This window comes from Marmota monax, unplaced genomic scaffold, assembly GCF_021218885.2.
Source record: "Marmota monax isolate L192 unplaced genomic scaffold, Marmota_monax_Labrador192_F-V1.1 WCK01_AAM20220418_F8-fsc00188, whole genome shotgun sequence".
In the NCBI taxonomy this organism is placed as follows: Eukaryota; Metazoa; Chordata; class Mammalia; order Rodentia; family Sciuridae; genus Marmota; species Marmota monax.
Genome location: NW_026692655.1, coordinates 3,032,824 through 3,058,319, shown reverse-complemented (window position 1 = coordinate 3,058,319; position 25,496 = coordinate 3,032,824). Strand labels below are relative to the sequence as shown.

The 25,496-nt window shown below is 42.7% G+C and overlaps 1 protein-coding gene and 1 pseudogene across 2 annotated transcripts; both read right to left on the bottom strand.

Annotated features, from left to right (window-relative positions):
* Positions 1–214: 214 nt before the first annotated feature.
* Positions 215–971, bottom strand: LOC124093848 (non-histone chromosomal protein HMG-14-like; annotated as a pseudogene).
* A 569-nt stretch (positions 972–1,540) lies between these two features.
* Positions 1,541–17,704, bottom strand: Atox1 (antioxidant 1 copper chaperone). 2 transcript variants are annotated; one of them, XM_046446412.2, is made up of 4 exons: positions 17,547–17,704; positions 9,879–9,954; positions 4,799–4,955; positions 1,541–1,674 (listed from the first exon to the last, which is right to left on the bottom strand). In XM_046446412.2, the coding sequence occupies exons 1-3, from the start codon at positions 17,550–17,552 to the stop codon at positions 4,831–4,833; spliced, it is 207 nt and encodes a 68-aa protein (XP_046302368.1). In that variant the 5' UTR covers positions 17,553–17,704; the 3' UTR covers positions 1,541–1,674; positions 4,799–4,830. The 2 variants fall into 2 exon arrangements, with proteins under 2 accessions (XP_046302368.1, XP_046302369.1); XM_046446413.2 differs by having other exon boundaries at positions 9,879–9,951; positions 17,547–17,650.
* Between the last annotated feature and the right edge of the window lie 7,792 nt (positions 17,705–25,496).

Sequence of the window (25,496 nt, the reverse complement as noted above, 5' to 3'; positions counted from 1 at the left end):
TCAAAACTTTGTCACACACAACATACTCAAATTTTTCATCTTTCACAGCACATTAAAAATATTAGGAAAACTAGACTTCCACAACCAAAGATGTTACAGAGTACATACGATTCTGACAGCAATGATCCAGTAGTGGTCTTCTTTAGGAAACAATTCTACTAAAAAACACAGGAATAGAAGTAATTTAAAATATTCAAGACATTAAATGCAATACTGTGACTCCAAACTGCCATTTAATATGCTTTGTATTGTAGGATATAAAACTAACCCCCCACCTATGGAATGTTAAGCTGATACCAAAGACAGTCCAAGCCTCCCATAATTCAATATCCCACTATTTTCTGGTTGTACCCAAAAATAAACAACCAGCAAATGATTTCACTTCTAAAAAAAAAATCATTTACACTTAAAAAATGGGATGAGGTGGGATTCCCTCCTTTTTAAAAATGTTTCTAGAGCTACTAAAAAACTTGCATTTACAAAATAGTTGATAAAAATATTCCTCTGGATTGTACAAGAAGGGAGACGGGACCACTGAAAAGACATGGTGTATGATTAATCAGACTTGGCTTCTTTCTCTTCTGCTTCATCAGAAGCTGGACTCTCCTCATTTTTCGTTTCTCCATTTTCTGCAGGTAAATCTTCTTTAGTTTCCTGGTTAGCCACTTCAGCCTGTTTTCCCTTTGCTCCCCTTTTCCCTTTTTGAACTTTTTTGTCTGATGATTTATCCTTGCCCGCCGCCTTCCAGGCTTGGCGTCCGCCTTGGCAGGAGCAGGCTTAGCCGACAGGCGGGCAGACCTCCGCTTGGGCTCCTCCTTCGCCGCGCCTTCGGCCGAGCTGACCTTCCTCTTGGGCATCCTGGCGGCGCGCGGAGCACGTGCGAGTGCTGCGAGCCGCGGCGCGCGGAAGCCTTCCGAAGCTGCGCTGCCTAGCTGCTGCTGCTGCTGTTGCTCCGGCCCTATTATCACATTTTATACCTGCAGACACTGAGGTTAAATGGCCCAGCTGGAAGGTACTGAAACTTGGGCTCTGCCCCAGGCAACCTGTTTCCACAGTCTCTTCCCATTATCCCGACTCCTTAACATTTGATATCTCTTAATTGCAACTTACTTGGTCCACTAGTTTTTCAAAATATGGAATTTAAAAGTATTTTTTAAAAAGAAAGAAAGAAAAAGGAAAGGAAATCACTGATCTGGTACAACATCTTTTAAAATTTTTTTTTTCAGTTGTAGATGGACACAATACTTTTATTTCATTTACTTATTTATTTACTTTAATGTGGTGCTGAGGATCGAACCCAGTGCCTCACACATGCTAGGTAAATGCTCTACCACTGAGCTACAGCCCCAGCCCCTAGTCCAACAACTTTCCTCTACAAATGAGGTCCAGAGAAAGGAAGTGACTTGCTAAAGATCACATGGCAAAGAATCAGAATCCACAGGGTCCCAGACTCCTAGTAGGAAGCTCTGGACACTTCATGTAAGTAAGCCTACCAACGACTGCACATGAGAGAGAACATCAAGACAATGCAAGAGACAACTTCTCCAACAAAAGCAGCATGACTTTATTGCAGGGAAGGCAGGAAGAAGCAGGGCAAGTGAGGGTCTCTGCAGGAACTCCTTCAGTGAGCAGGACTGCCAAATCCCAGGTCCATGTAGAAGCCACATCAGCGTCCTAGGAGAGTTGAAAGTTAGGTGGAACAAAGGTGCCATCTACTGTGGACATAGCAACATTGCAAAAGCAGTAACGGTTGCACTAAGAGGTAGCATTTGGGGGTGAGGTGGGAAACCAGGGTTCAGAGCACATCTAGAATTCCCATATCCAGCCCTGCACACTGGACCCACCAAGTCCGTTATACCTGGATTGGCCAGAACTCACTAACCTTGCTGACTCTCTTCTGGGGAACTATCAAGGCTGCTGGGATCCCCAGTTTCCTATCCTGTTTTGGTTTATGATAGAAAGGCAATAAAACAGAAGCACAAGCAAATTATCTACCAAGAACCAGACAATCTAGGTGACTTTGTAACCAATGAACATTCTATCTCTGTGGTTACCAAATCTGGCCTCAAATCAATCACTGGAGAGACTCTTAAAACTGATGTTAAAGATGGACGTCCCTTGTGTGTATGAGGTAAAGCCTGTCTGTTCAGTGATTCTTACTGAATATTGTGTATCTGAATCTTTCTGGGGCGGGTGGTGGGGGGTAGGTTCTGGGGATTGAACTCAGGGGCACTCAACCACTGAGCCACATCCCCAGCCCTGTTTTGTATTAACAGTGTCTCACTGAGTTGCTTAGTACCTCACTTTTGCTGAGGTTGGCTTTGAACGTCACTATCCTCCTGCCTCAACCTCCCAAGCCGCTGGGGGATTACAGTAGTGCGCCAATGCGCCTGGCTGTACATCTGAATCTTTGGAAGCTTTTCCATACTACACATGGTTACTGAGCTATATAGAGATGAAATTATGTGATGATTAGAATTCACTTTGAAATAACAGGTGGGGAGCACAGATAAAACAGTGACGGCAGAGATCTGATAACTGTTGGACCTGGGTGATGGGTACTTGGGATTCACTTTTTTTACACTACTTATAAATGTTGGAAGCCTCCTATAACAACAAGAAGCTAAAATAAATAAAAATTGAGAATTATTCGGCAAGAAAATAATGAAGTACAGATACAACTTGGATGAATCTTGAAAACATTACACCAAGTTGATAGACACTAGACCCCAATTACATACTGTGTAATTCCTAGGGTGTTCTTCTAGGATAATAAAAAGTTTTGAAACTAGATAGAGGAAATGGTTGTAGATTGTAAAAGGAGAAAAAAAATGCACTGAATGGCACACTTTAAAATGGTTAATTATATATCATGTCAATTTTACTTCAATTAAAAAAAAAGCTACTATGAGAAAAACTCACATTAATCTACACATGATTTATAAATAGCAGGCACTACTTTTTTAGTCAAAAATGCTTGCATGCCCATGCCAGGTTTTCAATCCAAGGTGTCTGTGTTGGGCTTCCCCATGTATACAGACAGCTCAGAAAGAGAAAGAGGTTCCCCCCAACCTTTCCTCCATTTCTTCATGTCACAGAGCACATAGAGCAAATACAATCTTACTTGGAGGCCCAATATGATATAGGGCTTTTGGGAGACATGGAAGAGTCCTGAACACCCCCTTCATTCTCCCCACAAGCGCCTAGGGATGAAGGAACTGTGAGAACAGTGTTTCTCAGAATGGGGAAACTGCTAGTGTTTTACTCCTATATAGAAGTCCTTCATAGAGGGATTGCACAGTAACCTGCAAGGCAGAAAAGCAGGGTGGAGGCTTTAGCCCCATTTTACAGATAGTAGTACCCAATGTCAAGTATATAAAAAGTTCAAAAAGTCAGCCAGGCGTGGTGGTGCATGCTTGCAATCCTAGCTACATAGGAAGCTGAGGAGGCAGGAGGATTATAAGCTCAAAGCCAGCCTCAGCAACTTAGCAAGACCCTTTCTCAAAATAAAAAATACAAAGGATTGAGTATGTAGCTCACTGATATAGCACCCCTGGGTTCAATCCCTAGTACTGGGGAAAAAAAAAAAGTTCCTAAAGTCAGTGTTAAATATGAGGGCAGAGCTGGAATTTGAATGTCAGACTCCTGACTATTCATCCTGTACTCATTCCTGAACATGGGTTATATGGACATGGACAAAAATGACATAAGGAAAATGGATGCATCTGAAATCTCTTGACTTGCGTGTGAGGTCACCATATAAATGGAACATGCCTTAGGTTCCAAATGTTCACCTTTAGGAAGGAAGTAGACTATACTCACAGGGGGGCCCTCACGAATTGTCAGTTGATAGTAGCTGGTCTCTGCCTGGGAAGCTCTCCCTGGACCTATTTGGAGGGTTAATGCTACCATAACAGTCATTATAGAACTCTGATTCAGGATACTGGACTTTTCTGCCTTTGTCACTCATCTGCAAGGCTCTGGTTGAGTAACTTCCTTCTCCAGGGCTCATTTTTCTCAATTACAGTGAGGACACTGAACCATATCAGAGAGCCACTGTTATTCATATATCAAATGCACTACATGGTCAGTGACAGCCAGGAGTACTCTGCTAAGACTGGCTGTGCACAATGGGAAGGAATGTTAGATTGATGAGCAAAGGCTGCCCCAGTTTCAGAGTGAAGAGAGCTGCAACATCGCCACTTACTGCCTCCCTGAGTTATGTAAAACCAAAGGGAAGATCCAGCTTAGATGAGCTACTCTTTTTGCACCAGTCTGGGCAAAGGTCATGCACTCCAAACTTGAACCCTGCTGACCATGAAATATACTCCTTAAATCCTAAAAGGGTGCTAATAAAGAAATCTGCCTATTCACAAGGGGCTGTGGGGAATCCCCAAAACTTGTAAATTGTATTAGACAAAAACGAAATATATGGAACCATTCCAAAGAAAGTAGACAGTGGGTTAAAAATAAACCAGGGCGCTCTCCTGCCCCATGCAAACTCTAAGGCCAAGGTATAGGTTGAGCATTCCTAATCTGAAAATCTTGAGTTCCAAAATGCTCCAGAATAGGAAATTTTTTGAGTGCCAACATGATTCTCAAAAAGGTTTCGGATCTCAGATTTTTCTGATTAGAAATGCTAAAATAAAGCCTATGCAAATATTCTAAAACCAGGAAACTTTGAATTCTGAAACAATTCTGATACCAGTCATTTTGAATAAGGTATGTTCAACTTGTATTACCCCTGACCAGAGTGTGAGGAGCAGGTCTGTTCAATAAGTGCTGGAACCTTACTCACCTGCCCTCTTCAGTCCACACTGTCAGCCTGTGTTACTTGGGGCCAATGTAGGAAACAGCCTTTCCGGTTTTATTCAGTGTCGCCAGCAGAGTGTCCATGCTGTGCTCAGATTCAATGCAAACCTTCTTGTTCGGCAGATCAATGTTAAAATCAACCCCTGCAGGAAGAGGAAATGGGGTGTGGGGAAAGGAAGACACTCCCAGTTACAGCAAGAAAGATTTTAGGTTCCTGAATTATTACTTAAAATCACCTTTTGCTTTCCTCAAGACCAGGGACAGGCAAACCTTTACTCCTTTACTGTACAGGGGCAGAGATATAAATGTTTTAGGTATTGTGGGCCACATGTAGACTTACATATTCTTGTCTGTGTACTTGACTGTACTTTAATAACATTCTCCACTGCAAAACGGGAAGAGGGATAGATTTGAGCCACAGTCTGTATTTTTCAATCCCTGCTCTAGACAAGGGCTTAAGACTTTTTTTTAAATAAAAAATGTAAATAAAGATATTTTATTTATTTAGTTATTCTTTCTTTCTTTCCTTTTTCCCATTTTTTTGGGAGTACCAGGGGCACCTTACCACTGAATTACAAACCTTGCTCTTTTTATCTTATTTTTATTTTGAAACAGGGTATCACTAAGTTGCTAAGGCTGGCTTTAAACTTACGATCCTCTTGCTTCAGCTTCCTGAGCTGCTGGGATTACAGGCATGCACCACTGCACCTGGCTTCCTTCTAATTTTTTTATTATTTTTTTTGTGTATGTGCTGGGCATCGAACCCAGGGCCTTGTGCATGCAAGGCAAGCACTCTACCAACTGAGTTATATCCCCAGACCTTTAATTAATTGCTTAAAATGTGGTGCTGGAGGCTGGTATGGTGGCGCACACCTGTAATTCCAGCAGTTCGGGAGGCTAAGGTGAGAGGATTGCGAGTTCAAAGCCAGCCTCAGCAACAATGAGGCACTAGGCAACTCAGTGAGACCCTCTCTCTAAATAAAATACAAAATAGGGGTGGGGATGTGGTTCAGTGGTAGAGCACCCCGAGTTCAATCCCTGGTACCAAAAAAATGTGGTGCTGGGAATTCAAACCTAAGGCCTTGAGCATGCTAAGTATGTACTCTACCACTGAGCTATACCCCCAGTTCCTCATTCTTCTTTTTTTTTCTTTTTAAAACAGCTACACAGTCTTTCCATAGTGTGGACATTCTGTATACTACTCAGTGCCCTGGTTGAAGGACACTGAGGTTATGTCTACTTTTTTCACTGCTATCACAATATTGTTATAGTAAATCCATCTGAACATATCTTAGCAAACTTATGAGAATGTTTTCATGCCATGAATTTAGAGACTAGAAATGGTGAATCAATAGATTGGCAATATTGAATGTTAACAAATTCTCTTCCTTGTTCAATCCCAGCACTGCCCCCCAATAACAAAAAAAATTAAAAACAATCCTTCTAAAAGGTTGGGCCAATTTAAAGCCCCAAGAGCACATAGGAGGACCTAGAAGGTCTTATTTTGACAAAAGAAATGCACAGGAAATGCCCTTCGTAGGTTCTAGGCCTGGCATCACCATTCACTTGCTTGGTGACCATATCAGGTCCCACCCATTATAGGCCTCAGCTTCCCCATCTGTAAATGAAGGGGTTGGAATTGACCAGCCCTGATGCGCTTTCAGCCTCAACTATGCCTTTAGTCTGTGACTTGTCAGGTCCAGGATTACTCTTCTAGGGCCCTAAGCAATTCAGAAAACTCTCTTGAGTCTTCTCAAGATGCTATCCTATAAGCATTGTAATGAAAGATGGAAAGAAACCTACCAGGGCTCATCCTCAGGCACCAGTCAAAAGGCCTGAAGGGCAGGGTACAGAGTTTAGCCATAATCTAAGTCTGTACATAAAGGATGCCCAGGAAGGAAAAAGTGCTATGTGTACTTGCCACACTCTGGATCTTTGTTTTTTGGTTCAGAATGGTCTCCCCCTCATCTTTGGAATAAATATTTTGGTGGTATCACAGAGCTGAAGGAAAGCCTGGGATTAATGAACACTGTGGATTTCAAACAGTGTTCCAGGAAGCGAAGGCTCTGGGGCAGATGTCTCTGAGCTGTCAAGAAAGAAAGCTTGCTCCCTCCCATGACTTGCTCCACAGCATGCTACTGCATATAGGAGGGAATCCCATGTAGTTTCTTTCTTTTTCTTCTTCATTTTTCCCCCAGTACTGGGAATTAAACCCAGGGCATTCTACCCCTGAGCTACATCCCAAGCCCTTTTTTAAAATTTTGAAACAGGGTCTTACTAAGTTGCATAGGCTGAATTTGAACTTGTGATCCTCCTGCCTCAGCCTCCCAAGTTGATGGATTACTGGTATATGCCACCACTCCAGCTTACAGTTTCATTTTTATTTGGTAGTGGGGATTGAACCCAAGGGTGTTCAACCACTGAGCTAAGTCACCACCCTTTTTATTGTTTTTATTTTGAGACAGGACCTTGCTAAATTGCTTAGAGTCTTGCTAAATTGTTGAGGCTGACTTTGAACTTGTGATCCTCTGCCTCAGTCTGGAATCGCTGGGATTACAGGTGTGCAGCATTGTACCCAGCTTGCAGTTTCATTTTTAAAGTACCCAGAGCAAAAACTGATGTAGGCTGCTGGTTCCATGTTAGGGTTCGTAAACAAGTCAAGATGGCGCCTGGCATTTTGTCAGAGGGAGTGGTTTGTGAAATAACGCCAGCCATTAAGATAATGGAGATTCCTTAATGACTGACTGCTGTATCTAATTTATGTAAATTGAGTTAAGCTGTGTGTAATTAAGATGATGAGGATTCCTTGATGGCTGATTGATGTATCTGGATGATGTTAATTGAAACAAGCTGTGTATAATGATTTAGGTATAAATACCTCTGCTGTCCGACAATAAAGTGGCTCCTCCTGTATCAACCTTCACAAGTTCCTTGTCACTCGCCCAACCCCCCCACCCCTGTCCCCGTTATTTTGCCCAGCCAGACTGCGGCAGATGGTGGGAGCCCAGGGACGCTCGGGGTAAGTGACAAGGAAAAGCTGCCCGTCCCTAGATAGGACAGGAGCAAATCTGCTGTCCCTAGGCAGATAAGGCGAGAAGAAGAACGGCCATTTCGAGAAAATGGAGAGGACTGATACAGTATGTTTTTATCTTGTTTTGTCTTGGTGTGTTGTATTGTCTTTGTTACGAAAACATGGAAGGGGTGTTAAGTAAATTCTAAGGGAAGGAGGCACCCCAGTGGAACCAAGAACAGTTAGGGTATACGTTGATAAAAGCCCAGGAACTCTAGTCAGAAAGAGGAAGAAGGTTCAGAGGAGGAAGGACTATCAGGAAAAAAATTGCAGCAAAAGGCTACTACTAAATACTTATCATTACTGGAGGTTGCGTGAAGTGGCGCGGCTCGGCCGCGAGTGCGAGCAGGGACTTTCCAGCGGGTGGTGGCTTTGAACTTACCTAGACTGTGATTTACCTGGACTTTGTGTCACTTACATGCCTTGTGAACTATCTGTTGATGCAACGAATTGTGGTAGTACCAGGGTATCTTTGCTGATAGTGTCATCTGTGGTACAATTTTTCCAAGGGCTTCTTACTTGGAGCCATCAATTGGCTTGGGGGCATTTTGTATCCTCCCCTTCTGCTTGTAGCAGATTATTTATGGTGTTTGTGTAAAAACCACTATGGTCGTTATCCACAAGTGTGGCTGAGTGTGTTGGGCCGGTAGTCAAAGACGGGTAAGATCCAATTACAATGGTTCCAACCTAAGACAGGAGGCTGACGATTTGAGGTCAGACCATCCAATGACGGGTAAGGACCATATGTAGTATTGGACAACCTAAAACAGGCACAGTCCCTAAGCCACATACTTGTTATTTAAATTAAACAAAAGGGGGGAGTTCCATAATATAGCAGGGACACCCAGGCCCCAGGGAGAAGAGCTAATAGTCATGTGGCAAATCCCCAGCCAAGTTCTTTTCACTGTTTTGGATTTTTTCAGATTAGGATCCCAGGTTACAGAGCTTGAAGCCAGCCACTAACTTGCTCTGGGACCTCTGGGCAAGTCACTTCCCCTCCTGGCACTGGTATCAACATCCCCATTCCACTGAAGGAAAGTACAACTCAGAGGACTGCTAATGAGATCACATCCACATGGAAGCAACTGGAAAATTGAATATTATCATTATTTAGGGTTTAAAAAAATAAAATTCTAGCCTGGCACTGTGGTATACACTTATAATTTCAGCTACTAAGAGGCTAAGGTAGGAGAATTGCAAGTTCAATTGCTTTGGCAACATAGTGAGATCCTATCTCAAAAAAGGAGGAAGGGGGTTGGAGATGCAGCTCAGTGGTAGAGCAGCCCTGGGTTCAATTCCAGTACTGCAAAATAGATAGATAAATCAACAAATTAGTTAATTAAGATGAAAAAAGAAAATCTTAGAAGACTGGCTGAGCCCGAGATTACCAGACCTCTGATGGCAACTTGGTCACTGCCTCATTGAACCTTAGGGCCAGCTCTCAATCTTCTCTGGACCTCAGTTTCCCCAGTTGTGAAGTGGGGTGCTAAAGGAGAATAATGATTTTCTAAGCATGTCCAAAGGAGATACATTAAGAGTTCTATACATGACAGGTTCAAAATTAATTTCTAAACTTGTTACCATTTTAAAAGTCTTAATGGAAAATGACACTGAAATGTGTCATACAGCAAAACTTGTCACAATGGAGATCACCAACATATTAACCAGCAATGCCAGGGCTCTAGAGCTGGACTGTGGGGCAAAATCCCAGCTCTGACACTGTCTCTGATTCCAGCCAAGTTACTGAACTTCTCTGAACTTCAGTTCCCTCCTACTTCAAATCAAAAAAGTTACAGGAAATGGCTGTAGAAAGGATTCAATGATGAGATCCACAGAAGCTATTAAGTGAAGTACTCAGTAAATGAAAAGTACCCAATATATTTTGTTTTACTGTTATCATCAGCTTAAACTAAAGCCTCTCCTGCTCAATGTGCATCCAAACATGACCTCAGTTGTGTCCCTCCATCCCACCCTCAATTCTCGGCGACTCACTCACCGCCCAGCTTGTTGAGGACTCGGGAGACAGCTTCAGCGCATCCTTCACAGGTCATGTCCACAGAGAACTCGTGCTTCTGAAACAAAGGGGGACAATGAGTCAAGCCCTGCAGGGACCTACACTCTGTAACAGCAGGCAGGCTACTCAGATCCCAACAGAGTGCAGAGGTTGGGCAAGGCCTGGGTGGTATGGGGCTCCTTGGGAGCCTGTTTCTGAGCCCCAGTCTCTCCAACTGTAAAGTGGAATAAGGGTTTCTACACGTCACAGGTTGTACTAAATGAAATATTCCCCGTAAATCCTCTACCAGGGTCTGGTACACATGAATAGGATCACCTGGAAAGCTAGTTTAAAAAAAAAAAAAAAATTTTTTTTTTTTCACAGTTCTACCTTCAATTAATTAGCTGTGAACTTTGTCTCAGATCATCAAGAACTCTGGCATGGATGTGCCCCTGTACTCAGTAATGGGCCCATTTATGCCACAGAAAATTGTTTTCTGTATTTGAGTCAACTGGGAGTTTACAAGAACCACAGGTTCTAATCAGAAGGCCTGGGCTGGGACATCTGTTATGTCTAGTGAGCATTCCAGGTGATACTGATAGGTGGTGATCAATGTCGAAAGGCAGGTTCTCAGGAGATAGGGGTTTTGTTCACACTGTTGCAATCACAATATCTGAAACAGTACCTGGCACAGAGCAGGTGCTTAATGCATTTTGTTGAGTAAATGGATGACTGACATGGCTGGTTGACAACTTCTGGGTCCTTTGCTTTCGGATAAGGATTATTTATACCAACACTTACTTTAAAATCTCTAGAAATGAGAACATCTGGAATCAGACAGTTCTGGCTTCAGATACTAGCTTTGACACTTCTAGTTCTATGGCCAAAAGTAAGTTACCTAACTCCCCTATGGCTTGGTTTCCAAACACAGATAGATAACAGTTCTCTCCAGGTAAGTGCATGGGATGAACAGAGGATTTTAATCATGGTAGCTAACATCCAACATGGCCTCAATCTTCTCTGACTCCTGGTATTTATCCCCTTGAGCAGTCCCATTTCACAACATCTTGGGTTGGACTGTGTGTCAAATAGAATATGGCTGAAGCAATATTATATGACTTCTGAGCCTATCACAATGCCATAAAAAGACACTGTAGCTTCTGCCCTGCTGTTTCTGGGATTGCTCATTCTAGAAAAAGCTAGTTGTCACATTATAAGGGCACTCAAGCAAATAGAGGTCTACAAGGTGAGAAACTGAATCCTCTAGCTACAAAGTGAGTGCACCATCCTGGAAGTAGATTCTTCAGCACCAGTCGAGCCTTCAGATGACTGCTGCCTCAGACAACATCTTCAATGCACTTTCATTAGAGACCTTGCACTTGAACCACTCAGCTAAGCTGCTCCCAGATTCCTGACTCTTTTTTTTTTTTTTTTTTTTTTTTAAATATTTATTTATTTATTTTAGTTTTCGGCGGACACAACATCTTTGTTTGTATGCGGTGCTGAGGATCGAACCCGGGCCGCACGCACGCCAGGCGAGCACGCTACCGCTTGAGCCACATCCCCAGCCCCAGATTCCTGACTCTTAAAACCACGTAACTACCCAAAACATGTTTGGGGATAAATAATAAAGAGCAGTAGGTAACTAATCCATTAGTAATCTAGAGATTAGAGCCCAGTACTGGGTTCCTTTATGTAAAAAATGTTAATTATTAAATTATTATAAATAATTCCTTCCATTTCTCTCTTCTCTTTCCCTTCAAAAAACATCATCTAGGTTGGTCACGGTGGTGTGTGCCTATAATGTCAGTGGCTCAGGAGACTGAGGCAGGAAGATCTAAAGTTTAAAGCCAGCCTCGGCAATTTAGTGAGGCCCTAAGCAACTTAGCAAGTCCCTGACTCAGAATAAAAAAATAAAAAACAGGCTGGGGATGTGCCTCAATGGTTAAGTGCCCCTGGGTTCAATCTCCAGCACCAAAATAAAACAATGTCTAGGGTTGGGATATAGCTCAGTGGTAAAACACTTACATAGCATACTCAAGGCCCTGGGTTGGATCTCCAGCTTAGCAAACAAATAAACAAAACCAATGTTTACCTTTTTCATGACGCATATCAAAATATTTCAAATCTACTACAGGTCAAGTATCTGAAATGCTTGGGACCCAAAGTGTTTTAGATTTCTGATTTTTTTCAGATTCTGGAATATTTGCATACATATAATGAGATATCTTGGGGATGAACACAAGTCTAAACACAAAATCTATTTATATGTCATTATATTTTGTACACATAGGCTGAATATAATCTTTTTTTTTTTTTTAAAGAGAATTTTTTTAATATTTATTTTTTAGTTCTCAGCAGACACAACATCTTTGTTTGTATGTGGTGCTGGGGATCGAACCCGGGCCACACGCATGCCAGGCGAGCGCGCTACCACTTGAGCCACATCCCCAGCCCGGCTGAATATAATCTTATGCAATATTTTTAGACTGTGTTATGACTGTGACCTACACATAAACTCAGGTGTGGAATTTTCCACTTGTGGCATATCATCACTCAAAAATTTTGGGTTTTGGAGCATTTTGGACTTCAGATTTTCTGACAAGGTTTGCTCAACTTGGTTTTTTGGTTGTTTTGGTATTGGGGGTTGAACCTTTACCACTCAGTTACATCCCCAGCTCTTTTAATTTTTTATTATGAGACAGGGTCTCACTAAATTGTTTAGGGCCACATTAAGTAGCTGAAGCTGGCCTCAAACTTGCAATCCTTGTATCTCAGCCTTCAGAGTCACTAGGATTACATGCATGGGCCACCACACCTTTGGGGATGCTCAATTTGTAACTCAATTGGAATTCTGAATATAGCAATATATCCTGCAATCCCTGCCCCACATGGCTCCAGTTCTCTTTTCTATACCAAAAGGGTATTAGCCCACTCAATTTTCTCAACTTCAATGTAAGAATCACTTGGGGAACTTGTGGAAAGTATACCTCTGCAGGCACCTGCCTCAACTGGCTGGGTAGATCTGGGGTGGGACTCTCCATTATTAACCTTCTGGGGATAGACATGGAGGCAAAACTCCCCACCTGAGGAAATTGGAAAAGTCTCTAAACATATTTGCATCTAGATCATCCTCACGGTCCACGGAGGATACTGACTCCAAGAGTTAAGCAGCTTGATTTTCCAGAACTGGATTCTTTTACCTTCATGACCAGTACACCACTACCCCTCACTGAGGCCAAAGCTATGGAACCTACTTTAAAGAAAATGGTCAGTTTTTCTCTTCTTCTAGTTAAACATATTCTGATTCCTTCAGTTTGTTTCACGACTATTCAACAACAAGTTCTGGAAAGGTTATAATGGATATTCCAAAATCTTATGTTTAAAGTATGGTCCTCAAGACCAACAGGATCAGCATCATCTGAAAGCTTGTCAGAAATGCAGACTCTTATGTCCCACACCAGACCTCCTAAATCAAAGTCCTCATTTTAATAAGACACCCAGGTCACTATCCATATTACAGTCTGAATGATGCTCAAGAACATGGATAGGCAACCTGCTTGTGATTTGGTTTTACAAATAAAAGTTTTTGTGGAACACAGCCAAACTTGTTTGTTTAGTTTTGCACTAGAACAGCAGAGTTTAGTCACTGTAACAGAGATCATATTGTTTGTAAAGCCTAAAGTACATACTAGCTAGCCCTTTAAAAAAAGGTTTGCTGAGTCTTGATCCAGTATAACCAAGAGAATCAAAAATCATCCGTGGTTTGCAGCTGTATACTGAGCTCAAGCTTTTAAGAATTTCCAAGATTAATATAAGAGCTAAATCTCTTGAATGCCTACTATGTCAATTCTCTTTATACAGTATCTTTCTAGCCTGAAAGGGAGCTATTCAAATAATTTTACTCAAGAGGAAAGTCAAGTTTCCAAGGTTTCACTAAGGTGCCCAGTCTTGGGTAAATAATCATTGAGGTCAGGATATGAACCCAGGGAAATTTTGTTGGTTCTAGAAAAGCAAAGTGCACAGCCACCCACCTCAAATCTCTAAAATGGGAACACATTGTTAAAAAGCACAATTTTCTGTTGCCCTATGATCTAAAGTCACCAGATATCTGAAGCTTTCTGCTGCTGACCACAGGGAACAGGTTTCCTTTCAAAGGTCAGAAAGCAAAGGTCAGAAGCCACAGGAGGTGGCTTTTGGCTTGCTTCTGGACAGCAAGCATTACAGTTCAGTGCTCTACTGTTCCACCCTTGAATTGCAAAACTAAATTTGAGGGTAACAGAAAGTCAGGTTAATGGATAGAGTAATCCATTCTTTTTTTTTTTTGCACCAGAGATTGAACTCAGGGGCACTTGACCACTGAGCCACATCCCCATCCCTGTTTTGTATTTTTATTTAGAGATAGGGTCTCACTGAGTTAATTAGTGCCTCACTTTTGCTGAGGCTGGCTTTGAACTCTTGATCCTCCTGACTCAGCCTCCAAACTACTGAGATTACAGACGCGCATCACCAAGCTTGGCAAATAATCCATTCTTTATAGGAAAATGTCAAGGACTCACTGCACCAGCAGATGCTTGACTCTGGGCAGTTCCAACTTTTCAGGGCCTTTTGCCTTGTCACTTACAAAACAGGTCCTTTAAAAAGTAAATAAATTCTCTAGGCGCAGTGTGCATGCCTGTAATATCAGCAGTTTGGGAGGCTGAGGCAGGAGGATTGCAAGTTCAAAGCCAGCCTCAGCAATTTAGCTAGGCCCTTAGCTACTTAGTGAGACTTTGTCTCAAAATAAAAAATTAAAAAATGGCTGGGGATGTGCCTCAGTAGTTATGCGCCCCTGGGTTCAATACTTGATACCAAAAAATAAATAAAAATAAAAAGTAAGTAAATTCAGTCAAGCATTGTGGCATGTACATGCCTCTAATCCCAGTGACTCAGGAGGCTGATGCAGAGGATCACAAGTTCAAAGCCAGTTTAGTAAGACCTTGTCTCTAAAATAAAAAAAAAAACAACTTTAAAAAAGTCTGAGGATCACCAGGCATGGTGGCACATGCCTATAATTCCAGTGGCTCTGGAGGCTGAGAGAGGAGACTCGCAAGTTCAAAGCCAGCCTCAGCAAAAGCGAGGTGCTAAGCAACTCAGTGAGACCCTGTCTAAATAAAATTCAAAATAGGGCTGGCGATGTTGCTCAGTGGTTGAGTGCCCCTGAGTTCAATCCCCAATACCCACCCCAAAAAAGGCTGGGGATGCAGTTCAGTGGCCTGGGTTCAATTCCCAATACCAAACAAACAAGAAAAACTGACCTTATTGGACTACTGTTAGTATTAACTGGAAAACACAATAAAATATATAGCATAGTCATTGACATCTAATACACAAGAAAAAGTAATTTTTTTGTGTGTGTGGTGGAATTAAACCCAGGGTATTCCACCACTAAGCTGCAACACCAGCCCTTTTTTTAGTTTTTTCAAGATAGGGTCTCCCTAAATTGCCCAAGCTGATCTTGAACTTGCCATCCTTCTTCCTCAGCCTCCCAAGTTGTTAGGATTAAATGCATGTGCCACCAAGCCCGGTATAACGACTCTTATGTAGGTCCAGGACAAGTTGGACCTACATAAGAGTTGGGTAGAACTGTAGATAGGCAGATTTCACCCCCATTTAAAATGGGTCTGGGGATGTGGCTCAAGCGGTAGCGCTCTCGCCTGGTATGTGCGGGGTGCTGGGTTCGAACCTCAGCACCACATAAAAATATAATAAAGATGTGTGTCCACCGAAAACTAAAAAATATTAAAAACATTTCTCTCTCTCTTAAAATAAATAAATATAAAAATAAAATGGGTCTCAGCAGTTAGGAGCTGACTTTTGGATACTGACCAGTCCAGGCCTAAGCTCAACCTCAGTTTCCTGAGCTATAAGAAGAGATAATAGTAGTACCTGCCTTGAGGGACTATTGTGAGGAATAAACAAGGTCATGCATGTAAAGTATTCAGAACAATGCCTGGCGTATAGTGGGCACTCAAATATTAGTATACTCCCAACTACCAGGGTTTTCAAGGACAAAATGTCCTAAATATGTGAAAAAGATTCCTTTTCTAGGAGGGGACTTCCAGTTCTGAGAGTCCATTAAAGAATTCCACAACTTACTTTTTCTTTTTTTTTTTTTCACCAAGGATTAAACTCAAGACATGAGCTATATTCCCCTGGTCCTTTTTTTTATTTTGAGACCGGATCTTACTAAGTTGTTGAGGGTCTTGCTAAATTGCTAAAGCTGGCCTTGAACTTACAACCCTCCTGCCTCAGACTCCCAAAACACTGGGATTACTGGGGTATACCACCAAACCCAGTTGTGAAGTCAGTTTAACCCCTATTTTACAAATGAAAAAATCAAGGAATAGAAAGAGGAAGCAACTTGCTTGAGATCACTCAGTTGGCAAGCCAGGGCACAGATTTTCTAGGCCCCGTGCTATCAACTTTTGCTAAGAACCCTCTCAGGTATCACATCATCCTTGACTAATCCCCTCCTTCCTTCAGTTGTTCATCTTGGAATATGGTGCCAAGTGCCCTCCTTAGTCCAACCATCTACTCAAAATCCCCAGAAGTGGAAACAAAATACAGTTTTCCTCAACCCACCTTTCCCTCACTGCTAGCCTCCACAAAAACCCTGGGGCCTCTGCTCTTTCAGTTCATGGGTGATTAAGACTCTCCTCTAACTGGGCCACAGGAGGACTTGCCAAACTGGTAAGGCTCATTCTATCAGGTTCTTTGTCCATACTTTGTGTAAATTTTGTAAGGATTTGTCTCAAGGTAACTGGGAACACCAAATGATACCTGATATGTTTAAGACTTTGCTCAGCAACCTCAGGCTCACCTGTCAACTCCCAAAAGATAGGCTGCTAAGACACGGGACAACTGTGGGATATCTCCGGGTACCTTCGTGTCACAGACTTATGAACTTAGCACCCTGGAGGAAATTGCTAAACACTTCATTACTCCAACCAGCATCTCAGGAATGCAGCTGGGATCCAAGCCGGTATGACAGCTTTTGCCCAGCATTTTCCAGGCGGTGTGGTATGGCCAGGAGAGAAGGGGAGCCTGAGATAAGGGACTTAAAGCATGGTTCTACCTAACTCCTGCCAGGAGCTTAAACAAGTTACTGGGCTTTTTTTTTCTTTTTGTAAAAAACACCCTCTTCATTTAGTGTTACCCTGTTCATTTAATGACCTGGAAGTAGGCCGGAAAGGGCAGGGGAAGAGAAGAAAAACATGAACCTCTGAAAAACAGCGCTGTCCAGGAGGAAACAGCCGGGGCCACCCATTTGCTCAGCGCCACCCCACCGCTCTATCGGTTCAGCTCCAATAGCAAGGGATCCCCAGCGGGAAGGCGCAGAAACTAGGTCCCCGTTCCGGCTCTCTGCCCACTCTCCGGGTCTGTTTCCCCACATATGCAGGGAAGGTTTGGGCTGGTAAGTCCTGGAGTCTTCGCGAAGCCTGGCTTCTAAACTTCCTTCGGATCCTATTTTCTGGAGGGTCGCAAAAGCCAAAGGGTGAGTGGGGAGGGGTAAGCAGTGGGACAATAGTAGCTCCCGTCTCGGCTTGAGTCCCTTAAAAGCAACATCTGGTCAAGTGGCGGGGCACCGAGGCGCAGGCCGAGGACCGCGGGAGGTGCGCGGCCACTTACCGGCATGACTGAATCGGCAGCGACTGCGTCCGAGGTGGCGGCGGCAGTGGCGGTGGCTGCGGCGGGAGCGGCGACAAAGGCAACGCCTCTTCGGGACTGGAGGGCGGGCTCGGCTTCGCTTCCGGGAGTGCGTGCGTGGAGACCCCACCCCTCGGGGGGGTCCGGCCATCGGCTAGGCCCCGCCCCTGGGCTGGCCTCGATTTAGACCCCTCCCTTCCCAGGCCCGACTGCGGGGTAGGCTCCGCCCTCTGGGCTGGGCTCGGGCTAAACCACGCCCCTCCCGCCCGGAGGGCTGGGAGAGGCCGGCAGTCAGCCTGCGGTGCCGCCTTCTTCCGGGGAGCGAGGATCTTGGGCCACCTGCCACGTTTGAAAAAAAAGGGGTGAGACTGATGCAGCGCTAGCCTCCATCTATTGTTGGCCATTTTTAGGTCGCCTACTTCATATATGCTTGTGTTAGGGAACACAAAGCAAGGACACTGCAGTGAATAAGACAGACACGTGCTGAGAGCCTGCCAGGGGCCAGCACTGTGCCAGCCATCATCCTAGATGCAGTGATGGTAAAGACCTAGCTTAGCAGGCCGAGATGATAAGGCAGTGTTACAGGATCTGTGTCCTAGCAGAAGGGAAAGGGTCCTTAATTCAGAAAGAGCTGGGTGGGGGATGTTTTTAAAGAAGGGAGGCTCTGGAAGAAGGTAATACTGAGCAAAGATGGGCAAATTGGGAGGGAGAGAGGCAAAGGCAGAACATATGTACAAAAGCAGGAGGATAAGAATGTACAGGCAGAGATAAAGACTAAGGCAAGTGTGCTCAGAAAGATGGAGAAATGCAGTAACAGACATGAGGAGGACTTCCATGAGGTGGAGGCAGATGAAGGTAGGAGTGCTTTAGGGCACTTACAGAGAAATAAGCCGGCCTGGAACTCCAAACACACACACAAACACATCTAGGCATAGCAGTAGGGTCACTGTGTCCTTTGATATTCCCTGCCAGAGGTTCAGTCTAAGTAGTTTTTTTAAAAAAGATCTCTCTTCTACAGAACTGTTTGGAGAGCTTATTAAAAACTCAGACACCTGCAGGGCATGGTGGTGCTTGCCTGCAATCCCAGTGACTTGGGAAACTGAGGCAGAAGGATGGCAAGTTAAAGGCCAGCCTAAGCAATTTAGTGAGGCCCTAAGCAACTTAGCAAGACCCTGTCTCAAAATTAAAAATTAAAAAGGATTGGAGATGCAGTTCAGTGTTTAAATGTCCCTGGGTTTTATCCCCAGTACCAAAACCAAAAACAAACAAACAAACAAACAAAAAACTCACACCTCACCCTCATCCTAGATACACTACCCTCTAATTTCAAGATGTACTGTTTTTCAGTCCCCTTCCTTGCGTTGGTCTGGGAAATCTGGCTGAGGAAAATTATAGTTTTTTTTTTTTAATTTACTTTTTTATTTTTATTTTTGCCATGCTGGGGATTGAACCCAGGGCCTGATGCATGGTAGGCAAGCACTCTATCACTGAGTTATATCTCAGCTGTAATAGCCCTAATACCCTTTGAGAAAATGTACTGGTTATTAATTTATTGTCTCTCAGCTCCCATTCATCCTTTTTGCCTACTCTAAAAAATGGATCTAAACTCTTTAAAAATTTTTATCCCTTTGCCTGCTGGAAGGATATCAAGCTGTTTCAGTAAGTCTCTGTCACCTAGTTCATATATGCTTGTGTTAGGGAATTCAAAGCAAGGACACTGCAGTGAATAAGACAGATATGTACTGAGAGAGACACTGAAGGAAGATTTTCCTCTGTGGTTTCCCCATACCAGACTTCTGAGGACAGCCTCTCCCGTGTACAGGGACCCATGGCACCTGGCAGCAGGTAGCTTCCCCAGTACCCCCTGTATGTGTTTGTATAGCACGGTGCTTCCAGAGAGACCCTCTCTGCGAACAGCTTTCTCCAGCATCCTGGAGATAGTTTTCTAGCCTAGAAGGCAATTTTCTAGCAATTTCCACCAGCATAGTACCACAGTCACTTCCCTGCCATTGAGTGGGCCACAGCTATGCCCTCTCCACCAGGGTCTGGATTTCAGAGTGTAGAGTGTGTAGAGGGCACTCTTCCTTAGATGGTCTGTCTTAACTGGGCCATGGCAGCTCCTTACATCTGCTATTTTTTTTTATATTCTTTAGAGCTTTCCTTCCTCTTATTAGCCAACCTGTTATTACTATAGTCCCATTATCTTTAAAGTTCCCTTGTCCAAATTACAGAGTGGTTTCTGATTAACTCTGATACAGGGAAAGTCAACAAGTTGCTTACTTCAAAGAAGAGGTTAACAGATCTACTCTTGGCCTAAATCCAAGGAACACAAATGAAAGATAAGTCTAGGCCAGCCCTCATCACTGGCTTGCACTGGCCCTGGGTGAGGAAGCCAGCTGTAGCACGCTGAGTGAAAGGCATGGATGTTGGAGCCTGTCTTCATCTGCTAGGGCTTCCAGAACAAAATACCACACATTAGGTGGTAGTTATTGTGAGAAATTTCTTTTCTCACAGTTCAAGATAAAGGTACCAGCCCATCTGGTTGCTGGTGGTGGTCTGTTTTCCTGACTTGCAGTCACCTTCTGCACACAGCAGAGAGTGAGAGCTCTGGTGACTCTTCCTTTCCTATATATAGGGCACCAGCCCTGTCAGTTTAGGGCCTTCATATTGTGACCTCATATTACTACCTCACTGTTATCACCTCTTCACAGGTCCTGTCTCCACATAAAGTCCCATTGAGGGTTAGGGCTTACGAATTTTGGAAAGCACACACAGAGCAGAATCTTAACAGACCAGGGTTTGAATCTCAGCCCTATCATTTACTAGTTGTATGACCTTAGGCAGAGTAATTTACTTCTCTAAGCCTAAATATCCTCATTTATAAAATGGAGATAGTTAGGATGATTATACAATTTTTGATCTAAACCTTCTGAGACAGAAAATTTTGCCAGGCATATATCATGATCCATTCAGGCAAACCAAGGGTACATTGTTCTATCAAAGAAACCTCTTTGCAGTACTATTGGAATAAATGTGTGCAAACTACTTAGCACAGTGCTTGCACATGGAAGGCACTAAAAAATCTAAGAATTCTCCTAAGTGCTAGGCCCACCTTGTTGGCACTGGGTTTGCTTTTCCTGACAAAATACCCCTTGATCCTCTACCCCCTCTCTGCCTGCCAGAAATTCCTAAAGCTGGAAGGAAGGGAGGGAGGGAGGAGAGAGGAAGGGAAAAAGAGAAGGTGGGGAGCAATGATGCTGGCAACCTTAGTCCAGCAAAGGCAAGTGGATGGTCTTAGCAGACTGCACTGGGGTTGGGGATAGCAAGATTGCAGCGGGCCAGAGAAAGGAAATCCAGCTCAAAGGCTGTAGTGCACCAGGAAAGCAATCCAAGTCAGAGTGTATGGCTTAGAGAACTGAGAAGGGGGAAGTTAAGCAGAGAGAAGGAAAGAGCAATTTAATGAGAACACAGCATTATGGAGATGACAGGTGAAGATCTCTTAAAGAAGAGGATGTATAGGATTATAGTTCCTCTGTGAACATATACATAAATTCTATGTATTTACCCCCAAATTTAAAGTAAACTACAGCTGTTACTAGAACTTATCTTGAATTGAGTGCAGGATTACAGCCAGGATTCCAATGTACACAGTTTAAAATTTTTCAAATAGCACAAGATGGTATAGGTAAAAATAAGTCTTCCTTCTACTCTACCCTTACCTCCACCACTGAGCCACATTTCGGCTCTCCCCATCTGAAACAAAAGGCCTGCTAAATACATGCACTGAACTTTAACCCTGTTTTCTCACTTTATAAGAATCTTAGAAATTGTACTTAGTAATACACATAGATCCCTCTCATTCTTTTTTGTTTTTAATATTTTTTTAGTTATAGATGGACACATTATCTTTATTTTTATGTGGTGCTGAGGATCGAACTCAGTACCTGACACATGCAAGGCAAGCACTCTACCACTGAGCCACAGCCACAGTCCCCTCTCATTCTTTTTAATGCCATGAATGTCCTATTATTCAGTTGTACCATAAATTGTTTCATCAGTCCCTATGGTAGAAATCATCGGTTGACAAATTCAATAACCATTTCCAATTTCTTTTTTTTCTCTCTCTTTTTTTTTTTTTTGTGATGTGCTGGATTAAACCCAGGGCTTTGGGGCTGGGGATGTGGCTCAAGCGGTAGCGTGCTCGCCTGGCATGCGTGCGGCCCGGGTTCGATCCTCAGCACCACATACAAACAAAGATGTTGTGTCCGCCGAAAACTAAAATAAATAAATATTAAAAAAAAAAAAAAAAAACCCAGGGCTTTGTGCATGAGAGGCAAGTACTCTCCCAACTGAGCTTTATCCCCAGCCCCATTTTCAATTTCTTTACTCTTACTGCTAGAGAGGCTGTGATCCCTTAATACTTGCTTTTCCACCCTCCCAGGCAGCCACAGGTGTACCCACATAACATGGCTCTGGGACAATGATACAAAAGAAAAGTTTGCCAGGAGGATTCTGGGAAAGCTTTTCTTTTGGTACCAGGGATTAAATCCAGGGGTGCTTAACCACTGAGCCACATCCCCAATCCTTTTTTATTTTGAAACAAGGTCTCGCTAAATGGCTGAGGCTGGCTTTGAACTTGCAGTCCTCCTGCCTCAGCCTTCAGTGTCACTGGGATTACAAGTGTATGCCACCATACCCATTCTGGGAAAGCTCTTGCCTTCCTCATAAAGGAAACATACACCACTCCTTTGCCTTTCCTGCCTGGAACACTATAATGTGACTGATATGTAGAGTAAAAGGGCACCATTTTGTCACCATGAAGGAAATGCCAGGAGAATCACAGTTGAGTCTGACACTGAACCAATGCCAGCTATAGCTGTTTTCTAGACTTGTTATATGAGAAATGTAAGCCCATCTTTATTCCTACTGCTGGTAATACTTTGTTACTTGCCCCGACTAACAAACATATAGATTGTTTCCAATCATCGAATGCTGTTAATAATGTAATGACAATTCATATATATATGCCTTTGCTTATGGCAGCACATGCCTGTAATCCCAGCAACTAGTGAGGCTGAGACAGGAGGATCACAAGTTTAAGGCCAACCTTGGCACCTTATCAAGGCCCTTATGCATACAATAAATTTCGAAAAACCCAGTTTGTGGTATTTTGTTATAGCAGGTCATGGATGAAGACACTGGACATAGTTGGGATAGGGAAGATCTCAACAAATCAGTCACCAGTTCCTCAAGCCATCTGCTTAGAAGAGACACATCTACCTTCTACTCACATTTTTCTAGCAAAGCAGGGCACATAGTCACGCCTACATTTGTGTATGTTTGAGTGCGTGTGGTATGGTGCTGGGGATTGAACCCAGGGCCTCAAACATTGAACCCATGCCTCACATACTTTACCACTAAGCCACATTCCCAGTCCAGTCATACCTTTGTTTGCTACCGTGGATTGAATCTAGGGGTGCTTTATCACTGAGTTATATCCCCAGTCCTTTTTATCCTTTTGTTTTGAGACAGGATCTCGCTAAATTTCTGAGACTGGCCGGGAACTTGTAATCCTCTGGCATTAGTCTTCCCGAGTTGCTGGGATTACAGGTGTGCAACCACTATGCCTGACCTGTTATGCCTATCTTTAAAGGGTCAGGAAAGCATAATAATCCTCCCAGGTGCCTGGAAGGAAGAGAAATAGCAAAGTCAGGAGACAACACCACTGACTGCCTTCCACGGGGCACTTTAGATAAGCACTGTCTGGGCACCACAGTCCCCAACACTGCTTAAGTGAACTCCCAACACGGCAGCCAAGAGTCAGAAAACCTTTGTTGGCTGCCCTCTGGTTTTTAGATGCTCTTTCAGAGTCCTCTAGACTTCAGGGTTTTAAAGGTATGTTAAACGAGACAAGCTCATATTCATTTTCCAGCATTTCAGGCAGTTAACCTCTGTGAACCTCTTTCTTCCCCTGTAAAATAAAGGTAATTATTAGATCTACTTGGTACTGTTGTGAGAAATAAAAACACTCATAAAACATTCAACCTTGTGACTAGTGCACAATAAATACCCAGGAACTACTTTTTGGATTATGACAATTTTTTTAATTGTACAGTATATAAAAAGTTTTTTAATATAAAAAAATTATAAAACAATACACGTAAAGAAAAAGTGCCTTTAAAACCCTTACGATCACTCTCTTTCACAGACATAGCAATTGCTATCAAATTGTTGTATATACATTCAGATGTTTTTCTATTATCAAACAATAATTTAGTTTAATGATCTTTTCAACTCTAGAATCAGACCACACTTTGTTCCATAAAATACAATGTGCTCTCTGGGGGCTGGCTCAGTGGTAGAGCGCTTGTGTAGTATGTGTAAGGCACTGGGTTCGATCCCCAACACCACATGAAAAAAAAAATAGAAATAAACATACTGTGTCCATCTACAACTAAAAAATAAAACTAAAAAAATACAATGTATTCTCATAAGCAGAGAACAGAAGGGTTTGCTTTTAAAGACAGAAAAGACCTGTAGAAAACAAAACCCAAAAAGCAGATGAGTCATTTCAAAGTTACTTTCCATGTAAGATGGGCACAGGGAAACAGAGCAATAGAAAAAGAATGGGTCAGTTAACACCAGATTGCTTCAGGTTACCTTGTTTGGTGGTGTGTAAGGATTAAGGCAGAGGGAATCTCATTATCATGACAATTGAAACAGGCTAATAGAAGAAATTTGGCTATTATCTCAAATCCTGATTTCTCTGGAAGGTCAGATAAACTTGGTAACTGGAACTTTAGCATGAGTGGGTCTATTTTTTTTTTCAAAGAGAGAATTTTAATATTTATTTTTTAATTTGCAGCAGACACAACATCTTTGTTTGTATGTGGTGCTGAGGCACACATGCCAGGCAAGCGCGCTACCGCTTGAGCCTCATCCCCAGCCCAAAGGGGTCCATTTTTTTTTTAACCTGGTCTGTTGGGGCCCAGAGCAGTAGTTTAGTTTAAAACAACAGCTTCCTATAACATTTTTCTTTTCCTTCAATTTTAAGACATTATTTTACTAAGTCACACAGACTGGCTTTAAACTTGTGTTTTTCCTTCTACAACCTCCTGAGTGGTTGGGATTATAGGTGTGAACCACCGTGCCTGGTGAGATTCATGTTTTGTATATAATGTTGTTACATATATTTTCTAGGTATATGAATATACATAAACATGGATATGCATTTTTTTTTTATTTTTTAGTTGTAGATGGATATAATACCTTTATTCTTACGTGGTGCTGAGGATGGAACTCAGAACTCCACATGTGAGAGGCAAGTGCTGTACCATTGAGCTACAATCCCAGCCCCTATGCATATATTTAAACTAGATTAATCTCTCAATTGCTGCATAAACAATATAGCAAATTTAGCTATTCCCTTGTTGACATTATTTCCCTGTTTATTACTTTAAAAATTACAAACAATGCTATCTTTGTTCTCTCTATATGTATGGGAGAGTTTCTTCAGAATGAACACCAAAAAGTAGCATTTCTATTTCCTACAATATGTGGATTTAAAATTTTCAGAGGGCTGGGGTGTAGTTCAATGGTAGAGCACATGATCAGCATGCTCAAAGCCCTGGCTTTGAGCCCCAATACCATACACATACAAAAAACTTAATAGATGCTTTTGAATTGCTCTCTGAAAGACCATGTCAATTTACATTATGTATTAACCATAATAATTATTTCCCTGCACTTTTGCTAACATTTGACATTAGTAATCATTTTTCAAAATTTGATGGAATGAGCATATATATAGCACTCTACCACTGAGCCACATCCTCAGCCCTTTTTATTTTGTAGTTTGAGACAGGGTCTCGCCCAGTTGCTGAGGTTGGTCTCAAATTTTCGATCCTCCTGACTCAGCCTCCTTAGTCTTTG